Source organism: Melospiza melodia, chromosome 2 (assembly GCF_035770615.1).
Source record: "Melospiza melodia melodia isolate bMelMel2 chromosome 2, bMelMel2.pri, whole genome shotgun sequence".
NCBI classification, from domain to species: domain Eukaryota; kingdom Metazoa; phylum Chordata; class Aves; order Passeriformes; family Passerellidae; genus Melospiza; species Melospiza melodia.
In genome coordinates, this window is record NC_086195.1 from 17,440,204 (window position 1) to 17,449,843 (window position 9,640).

Sequence of the window (9,640 nt, forward strand, 5' to 3'; positions counted from 1 at the left end):
CCCCGGCCCAGCCCCTCCTCCGCCTTCCCCCGGCCCGCCTCCGCCTTCCCTCGGGTCCGCCTTCTCCCGGCCCCTCCTCGCCTTCCCCCGGCCCAGCCCCTCCTCCGCCTTCTCCCGGGTCCGCCTTCCCCCAGCCTCGGGCCCGCCTCCGCCTTCCCCCGGCCCCTCCTCCTCCTTCCTCCGGACCCGCCTCCGCCTTCCCCCGGCCCCTCCTCCGCCATCCCCCGGCCCCTTCCCGCCCGCCCCACCTCTCCCCGCCCTAGCCCAGCAGCCCTTCAGGGCCGGGGGTCCTGTCCGCGGCCTCCTCGCCCCTGTGCACCGTCGCCTCTTCTCCCTCCCTCCCTCCCGCCTTTCCAGGGGCTCCTGAGCGCCCTCCCTCCCTCCTTCCCCGCCTCCTCCGTTTCTCCCTGCCCCCCCGCTCCCTCCCGCCGCGTCTCCCCCGCCATGGCGAGCACGGACGGTAGGAGCCCCCGTCCCTCGCCCTCTGCCCGGCCGGGCTGTGGCGTGTGGGGGTGCGTGTGCCCGGGCATGGCGGAGCGGGGCTGCGGCGCTTCGGGATTCCTCCCGCGGGCGGTGGGAGCGGGGATGGCCGGCTGCAGTTCTCGTCCCGCCGGCCGCCCCCGAGGTCCTGCGGGACCCCCGCTCTGTCCCATCCCCGGTAGAATCCCGGCCGGGGCTGCGGCCCCATTCAGCCCCTCCACCCTGGGTTCATTCCTTCCCTTCCTGCAGCGCTGGAGGAGCGTGTCATCAGCGGGGAGTACAAGATCTGGAAGAAAAACAGCCCCTTCTTGTACGACCTGCTGCTGACGCGCGCCCTGGAGTGGCCCAGCCTCACGGTGCAGTGGCTGCCTGATGTCAGCAGGTGAGGGAGGCAAGGTGCCGGAGAGGCGCTCGGCTCCTTTCCTGTTAACCGTGTGTGCTGAGTACCTTGAGGATAAAAACCGTGCTAGACGAGAGCAATTTGGGTTAGACTTCTTTTTGTTATCTTGTAGCACTTTCTTTTGCTTACATTAAAAAGGTCACAAGTTGATACTTCACCGACGTCTAGATTAGCCTAGCAGAAGGTGTTGTGAGGTGTGAACACAGAAATCTTTCTCAGTTCATTTCTAAATAAAAAAATCTGGTGCTCATCTATAGTTAATTCGGATCGAGAAATCTATTTACTAAATTAGCTCATTCATAAAGAATGATTTTCCTGGTGTGCACTGTATATATTGTTCCATCCAAGCCATAGTATCTATAGTATAGTATAAACTTGATATCTTTTAAGCCTGCACTTCAGAGAATATTCTAAAACTGGTTCTTTGCATCCTGGTTTTGTCCCTGGTTCATTGTTGAATTAACGTGTTTAAATTTCCCATTCTTCCAACATCCCCCTGAAAAAAAAAAACAAACTGTGGGTTCAGTTTAATTTCTTAAAGAATTATGAAGATGAGGATAGATTCTGTTCATGTGCCAACTACTACAGAACTTAAAATGTTGCAGTAACAACTCAGGGCTCCACTGAGGTAGTGGACAAGGACTGGTGTAATGGGGATTTTAGGTAGATTTTAAAATACCCTGTGTGTGAGCTTCATGCAGTTATCAGAGGATGGTCTCTTTCTTCTATTAAGTTCCACTTTACATATGGGATGTTTTACATGTTGGTTAGGTGATCACTTCATTTGGGGTACCAGAATGTTTGGGGTTGATATTGAGAGATACGAGCTAGTCATGGCATGGAGAAAATGCAGTGGGGATTTGAGGGTGTGGAGCTCTTATGAGGAACACTTCTGCTTGCCTCGTATTTTGCAGATTGACTTAATATTCATTTTAAAACCTGGTATTTCCAATTATCCAGTGTCAAAATATGTTAGCCATTTAAGGCAATGACTGCCTCTTTGTATGGCATCTGACATGATGGGACAGCTGTTCCGGATGCAAGTAAGTGCATGTGCATTGTGTTTCTTGTTTGGTTTTGTATTTTTTCCCCCCTCTACATTTGGAAGTGTACCTCTGGTAGTTTATGATTGCCCAAACAATTCTGGATTGCTTGGATTCAGGAAACATAATTAGTTTGTTGCATTCAAGAATGCAGAGGTTGCTTGGTTTTTACTGCTCACATTTGTCCTTTCAGAGATGAATGGCACCATCCATCCAGCTGTTCACTTTTAACTAAATGCTGCATTCAACCACCAGAAGAGAAATTTGATTCTAGTTCAGATAACTCGTAAAAGCTGCTAAGAGAAGTAACTAAAATAGGTTGCCATTTGTTTCCTCAGGATTTATGTTTTATGGAAAGGAGTATTGATTGTTTCCTAAATCAATACTGTGAGACTCTAGGGAAATTAGACCAAAGTAGGTACTGGTGTCTCCTTTAACTGCTGTGCAAACTGTAACTGCCCCTTTCAAGCCCCAGTGGCAATGTTTACTGCCTTGTATTGTCACTTGAGCCTTGCTGGTTGTGTCTTTGGTTTGCCATGGCAGAGTCCAGTTTGCTTTATTACACAGGCTTTGCACCAAAGGGGAGTGTCTCTTTTCTGGCTCCCTGAAGAGGTTTGCACCTTCAGGGTTATTGATGCAAGCTATGGAACTTCTGGAACTGAGCACATAATTTTATTCCAACATTTATTATTCTAAACAGGCCAGAAGGAAAGGATTATGCTCTGCACTGGCTGCTTTTGGGAACACACACGTCTGATGAACAGAATCACCTGGTTGTTGCTAGAGTCCAGATTCCCAACAATTATCAGTTTGATTCTTTGAAGTCTGACAGTGAGAAAGGAGGTGGGTATGCAGCATTCTTAGGTTCTGTTTGAGCAGTATCATTACTGCTTTCAGTTGTTCTGATAATGATGTTCTAACTTTCTATTAAATACAAAAGTGGACAAATACTTACCAGTCCACACTAATTCTTGACAACTAAAAAGAAGAAACTGTTTGTTTCAGAAGAGCTTATGTAACACTGATATGCAATCCCTACTAGTATGTCTACCAACTCTCAGTTGTGGTGAAAACTGAAAATAAAATAAAACCTGTATAAACACCTCAAATAAAAACTAAAGCTCTGAAAGAGGATTCTAAATATCAGAAGTGTTAATGCTTTTATGTTACATGGTGTGAGTCTTTCCTAGTCTTTAGGTTTAATAAGGTGCTACCACCGTTTCTTGGAGTAGGGAAGATGCTCTGAAATCCTGTTTCAGTAGTCTAAAATAATGGATGGAATAAACTAACATTTTTCTGACAACTGTAGAACTTGGTGGCTTTGGATCTGTGACTGGCAAAGTTGAGACGGAGATTAAAATTAACCATGAGGGTGAAGTGAACCGTGCCCGTTACATGCCGCAGAATCCCCGCATCGTCGCGACAAAAACACCCTCTGCTGATGTGCTGGTGTTTGACTGCACTAAACATCCTTCAGAACCAGGTGGGTCAGGCTCCTTGGAGCTAAGCAAATGCCTCTTGTCACAGAGGGGTAAACTTGTGTTTAACTGTGACTGGGACAGAGTTGCTGGGCTCTGGAACCCAAAGGGGAATGCCCATATCTTCAGTGACTTTAATTTCCTGGTTATGCTCACTTTCATAAAAGAATCTTGGTAGAAATAGCACTCTCTGAAGAGGTTTATATATGAAATATAATTATTACAACAGAAATTGGGTGATAATGATGCTTCTATGAATTGATGTGTTAGCACATGCTAAATGAAAGGAATTTTCTATCTTTCAGGTCCAAGTGGGGAGTGTAATCCTGAATTTAGATTAAGAGGCCACCAGAAGGAAGGCTATGGCTTATCATGGAACTCAAATTTGAGTGGACATCTTCTCAGTGCATCAGATGATCATGTAAAAAACCACAACTTTTCCCCTGTAAAAAGAGCCCAACTCCTTATGCTGTAGTAGAAAATTGGAGAAAATCTGTCCTAGAGCAGCTGTGTATTGTTACGTGGGGAAGCTCTCACATCTTGTAATTACATTTCTAAAGGCTGTCAGTTGGTTTTAGGCTGTCATCAACCACAAGTTCTTTTTAAGGTTCTTGATGTAAGAACAGAATGTTTTTATAGTTGTCTACTGGAAAAAACCCTTTAAACTGGATTAGGTCAAGACCATAAATTAGTAAGACTCTCAAAGATCAATAACTAATAGCTTATAAATTTCTTTGTGAACTTTAAAAGTGTAAATTGCTTTTGTGTCCTTCTAAATAATCCTTGGCCCTTGAACTTGCAGAAGGCTGATTGATAACTTAGCTCTCATTTATGGCATAATAAGTGTTCTTTTTCAAAAGCAAGGAACTTCTTCAGGAATGTTGTCTCTTTATATATAGTGTGGGATTGATTATTTATTTGAAAGATTATACAATCAGAGTCTGCATTTCAATAGAATGTGGCTTATTTACAGACAGTGTGTTTATGGGATGTAAGTGCTGGACCCAAAGAGGGCAAGATTGTTGATGCCAAAGCCATCTTCACTGGGCTCTCTGCAGTAGTGGAAGATGTGGCATGGCACCTGCTCCATGAGTCTCTCTTTGGATCTGTGGCAGATGATCAGAAGCTTATGATGTAAGTTAGGAGATTTTTGGGTAGGGCCTGCTGTGTCCTGCTGATGCCTTTTTTCAACAAACAAAACACACTTTTGGGATGATATTAGTATGGGAGGTAATATAAAAGTGGATCTTTATTGGAGGACTTTAGGGCAGTTATGGAAGAATGTCCACAAAAGCCCACCTCCCATGAGGATGCATATTGTTTTATAAGTTTTTCAATTATGGTCATTTATTAAAAAAACACCAATTAGGAGGACAAGTGCTGGTGCAATTAGCCCCAGGTCAAGCTCCTTCTCTGGAGCACCCCCCTTGGTACTGGCTGTACTTTGTTTATGAAAATGTGTCTCCATGAGCTGTTTTCAACCTTGGTAGCCAGGGAGAACCAAAATAGGATAGGGGCCCTTGGAATATGTTTTGTCTTTCTGCCTAGGGAAAGGGCTTGGAAAACTTCTAGGAAAACTAACCACTAATAGGCTAATACTAACCACTAATACAATAGGCTACAAATGTATGTGTAAAGAATACAGAGAATATATAAAAGAAAAAAGGTAAAACCAAAACAGCATCACTGTCACTGGACCTAGTCTACAGCACTTGGATTAAAAAAAGGTCTGAGTTTTGGAGTGAATTCATGTAGTTCTTTATGGCAGTCAGCTACAGTGCTGGTGCAGATTCACTGAAATCTACATTCCACTTAGTGTGTTCACATCACTTGATAAGAAGATGTAACTAATATGTGTGTCAGCTTCATGGTGCAAGCTGCTTATATACAACAGACACAAAATACTGGAGATATTGGCATGAATGCTGTAGCTTCAGAGTTGAGTTTAGTAGTAAAAGCTGTAGTGTAAAAGAGCTTCTTATAAAAACTGAAGTTTGTTTGCTTTCCCTCTTTCCTCCCTTCCCCAAACCCTTCACTGCCACAGCTGGGACACAAGATCTAATGCCACGTCCAAGCTGAGTCACTCAGCAGATGCTCACACAGCCGAGGTGAACTGTCTGTCCTTCAGTCCCTACAGCGAGTTCATTCTGGCAACTGGCTCTGCTGACAAGGTTTTCACTTGTGTGTACTTTACATTCCTGAGCAGTGCAGATGAAAGCCTTTATAGTAAAACCAATTTCTTGTTGCTTGTGTCTCCCAGACGGTGGCTCTGTGGGATCTTCGAAACTTAAAGCTGAAACTCCATTCTTTTGAGTCTCATGAGGATGAGATTTTTCAGGTGGGTAAACTACTTACAATCTGTAGGAAAAACCCAAGAGGAGTAGTGACTTGGACAAAAACATGTAGATTTGTGTTCTTGCAACACAAATAAATCTATTGAATCAAAATTCACTATGTTGAGTTTGACAATTACAAACAGTATCATGTAGTTTATTTCTACCCTTCCCCACTTGAAGCAAATAGTCAACAACTTAATGCTAAAAAGATACTGGGTGTCACAAGTACCTTAAATACAAGTAGAATGTTTCTCTAAAATAATGTGCTGTAGAGAGGATTTGGATTCAAACCTAATTTTGTGAACTTTACCTACTTAATTAGATGCATGTAACAGTGGTTTTTAGACAAATTTCATTAAATATTGTAAATCTGTAATAGTGAAATAATGTTGTCTGTTCAGTATGAGAAATCTTAAAGACTAAAGCAGTTTGTTTGAGCTGCTGAATATCCTCTGTGCTGGAAGAAACTGATTTACAGAGTATAGTTAAAAATTAGTGGCCAGGGTGCTGGTTATTCAGGACATGCTTTAGGAATCAGTAACTGCTCTCTGAAGTTGTTTCCTTTCAACAGGTTTACCGGTCTCCTCATAATGAAACCATTCTTGCTTCAAGTGGTACCGATCGTCGCCTGCACGTGTGGGATCTGAGGTGAGGAACAATTCCTGTCTCTTAGTGTATGTGAACAGATGGTTAAAAAAAGGCTGCAGGCCTGCATTATTTGGCAGGTTTCATTTGTGCTGTTCTCCAGCTTTCCTTGCCTACCTCAGGTCTGGTCTTCTGAGTATAAATAGAAACAGCACAGTACATCTAAAGTTACTTCTCCATCAGGGTTTCTTGCTAATAGCATTGTTTTCTGTTGTCCACTTGTTGCCTAGATTCAAAAGACAAAACTTGCAGCAGTGTTAAAGTGGTAGGATAAAAAGCAGTTCTTCAATGAAAGCTTTCAGGTGCACAAATATGGCTATAAGTGTATGTGTGAAAAAAGAATTTTCTGCAATTTTAGAAAGGTTAATTAATTAGTTTATCTAGCAGGTACATCCAGTAGGAGATCAATTGGCCCAGTACAACACCCTTGGGTCTGCCCCTTTGGTGTTTGTCCAGGGGTTTCTTTGCCCTATTTCTTGTTATGTCTCTCAACTTCTGATGGAAAACAAGAGGTCCTTGTCAGAAATTCTGTTCTTAAGAATAAGACTAAACAGAATTTCAGGGATGTGTTAGAAAGGTTTAACTAATCATTCTAAAATGTGAGTGAGGGCAGGAAAAAGTACTAGAAATCATACAACTCTATATTAACAATCTACAAAGTTACAAATATGAAAAAGGCTAAAAATCTTTGGGCATCACATCAGTAAGTGATTTTTGCCTCCATGTGCTTCACAAGTTAAGATTCCATTTCAGTAATGACAGTGCCAGACAGTTGATGTTTTATACCTGGTGCTTATAGATATTTTACAGTGAGAAACACAAATTGCAAATATGGGAAACAAAGGCCAGGAACTGTTCAGTTAAGCTGACAGAGAATGCAACTGTCATTTTAATAAAAAGTATAAACTACTTTCTTGCAGTAAAATTGGAGAAGAGCAGTCAGCAGAGGATGCAGAAGATGGGCCTCCTGAGCTGCTGGTACCCTTCTGTTCAGGTTTCAGTGTGCTGACATGCTGTGTGGCAGTGGGATGTCGCAGTCTTGTCACTGTGCTGCTAAAACTGCAGCTGTTCATAAATCTTTTCACCTCCCTGGTTTCCAGTCCAGTGCTTTAATTTGCTGTAGGCTTCCTCTCTTCAGTTCTGAAGGTTTCCCCATGTCTTGTGTGACTCTGTAAGTGCTCTTAGAGATAATCAGAATGAAATATGGCTTGATTTCACAGCCCAGCCCTGTGTGAAGAGAGACCATTTTGAGGATGTCAGTTGTTGCTGTCATAGTAGGAACTGTTATCTCAAATGCTGTCCCAGCAACTGCATCTGTGGCCATAAGCAGCAAATGGAAGCACTTGAACACCTTCCTTATGTCTGTTGTGAATCTCTAGTAGCAGGGTTTTCTTTGAGTAGTCTTTAGCATGATGAATTTTACTTAAAAATCCTGGGTTTAAACAGATTTATCCAAAGTTGAAATGGCTTACTGAAGCTTGTGGGGTTTTTTTTAACAGTTTATTCATGGAGGACACACTGCCAAAATTTCAGACTTCAGTTGGAATCCTAATGAGCCTTGGGTAATCTGTTCTGTATCAGAGGACAGCATAATGCAGATATGGCAGATGGTGAGTGTCACAACAGCTCTTGAGTTACTCTAAAGCTTGTTGTACAAACGAAACTGAAAAGGCTTGTTCTTCTTGGGGCAGCCTGTGCCTTCAAGGACTGAAAGTTGTCTGTGCCGTATACTTCTTGATCTAATCAAAAAGTGTAAGACTTTAAAAAGAAAACCAAGACTAAAACAACTTGAATAAAAGCAACTGCTACTTAATTCTTGATTCCAAGTTCTAGGTACTAATTAACATTAAGATTTATTCTTAACAAAGCAGTTGCAAACTTATATCCAGTATTAGCCAAGACTTACTCTTGCCCAACTCCCTCCCCATTATGTTGCCTCTAAAGCAGGATGCCTTTTAAATCCCCAGTTATTTCATGTTACTTTACATCACAGGAAATTGATCTGCTACCTTAGAAATGTGGAATAAAGTAATTTGGGAATAAATTGAGTTTAAAAACTCTTAACAGACTAAAATGTGTGCCACCGGTGAGGCTTCTTTTTTAGTACCTGCTCTTGTTTTGTGTGTTTAGACTGTGGTTGAAATAATTCCAAATAAAATGTTCATAATAGGGCTAGTGGTTAAGTGGCTAGTGCTTTTGCTGTTGAGATGGAGCAGTGTAAGAAGGCAGCTGCCAAAATGTAGCCATTGTGTACACATTTCTAAATTTGGCAGCCCTTTAAGAAGGGGCAGGGAGAAAATCCCTTCAAGAAGGGGATGATGGCTGTGCCACTGTGGTGTTATTGAGGGTTTTTTCTGTATGAAGTGTAGAAGATTGTTTTAAAACAATTGTGTGTATCATTTGTAATGTTTTGTGTCTTCAGGCAGAAAACATTTACAGTGATGAAGAGCCAGATATAACAGCAGCTGAACTGGAAGCTCAAGGAATGTAACTTTTCTTCTTTAAGGAACTAGAGGGAATGACATAGTAATGTAATTTGACTACTGTATACATAAAATAAAGTCCTGAAAAAAACACAGAAAACCAAATACCAAACCAAAGAACCCCAGAATCACTGGGCAGAAGCCTTGCATCAAAACAGGAATACTCCTAATTGGATTAAGCAAAAAGCTTGTATAATCAAGTTGTCATGGGATACTCTTGGTTCTGTGGGCACTTTGAGCTGTTGTATACTGTACAGCAGTTAGCTTTAGAGAAACTGACAATGACTAAATACCTGTGTCTATATTTTTAAATAAACTTTGTGTGTTCTGTAAATAAAATGGTGAAATCCTCACTTTTCACACATAGAAACTGTATAAAAAACACCTTTTCTATTAATACGTAAAAAGAGCTTTTCACTTTCCCACACCACTTTTGGATTGGTTTTGCATAAATAAAATCTATTAAAAAAAAGTGTTTGGTCTATTTAATATCCACTGGCATAAGTTGAATGCCTTCTTGCATTCAATAATAGAATAGAATTTAATTGCTGCCTGGTGACAAAGTTACATATTTTTTAGTTTATAACTTAGCCCAGTTAATAATCTGGGATGATTTGAGTTGTTTTCATGCAAAAAACCATTGGAGTACAGAACTTGACTTCTTCACAAAGGGCATGGGTCTAGGAGGAGGTTTAGGGAATTCATGGGGAGAGCCAGTAGATCTCCTGTCACGTTCAAGTACAAATCTTGAGCAGAGTTAAGTAACTTCTTTGTG

The 9,640-nt window shown here is 41.9% G+C and overlaps 1 protein-coding gene across 2 annotated transcripts; it reads left to right on the top strand.

The window, feature by feature from the left end:
• The first annotated feature begins 334 nt into the window (after nt 1-334).
• Nucleotides 335-9,235, top strand: RBBP7 (RB binding protein 7, chromatin remodeling factor). Of its 2 annotated transcripts, none has more exons than XR_010031839.1 (12): nt 335-460; nt 730-862; nt 2,624-2,766; nt 3,233-3,406; nt 3,707-3,822; nt 4,375-4,535; nt 5,446-5,572; nt 5,662-5,739; nt 6,309-6,385; nt 7,303-7,376; nt 7,882-7,992; nt 8,805-9,235. XR_010031839.1 is itself a non-coding variant. In XM_063182972.1 (12 exons), the coding sequence occupies exons 1-12, from the start codon at nt 445-447 to the stop codon at nt 8,871-8,873; spliced, it is 1,263 nt and encodes a 420-aa protein (XP_063039042.1). In that variant the 5' UTR covers nt 336-444; the 3' UTR covers nt 8,874-9,235. The 2 variants fall into 2 exon arrangements, 1 of the variants encoding a protein (XP_063039042.1); XM_063182972.1 differs by having other exon boundaries at nt 336-460; nt 7,303-7,360.
• The last annotated feature ends 405 nt before the right edge of the window (nt 9,236-9,640 follow it).

What these genes read in the sequence shown, in the direction of transcription:
- RBBP7 (XM_063182972.1), top strand. An exon ending in TGGCTGCCTGATGTCAGCAG is followed by an intron (nt 863 to 2,623) that starts GTGAGGGAGGCA and finishes TATTCTAAACAG; the next exon opens with GCCAGAAGGAAAGGATTATG. An exon ending in TAAACATCCTTCAGAACCAG is followed by an intron (nt 3,407 to 3,706) that starts GTGGGTCAGGCT and finishes TCTATCTTTCAG; the next exon opens with GTCCAAGTGGGGAGTGTAAT.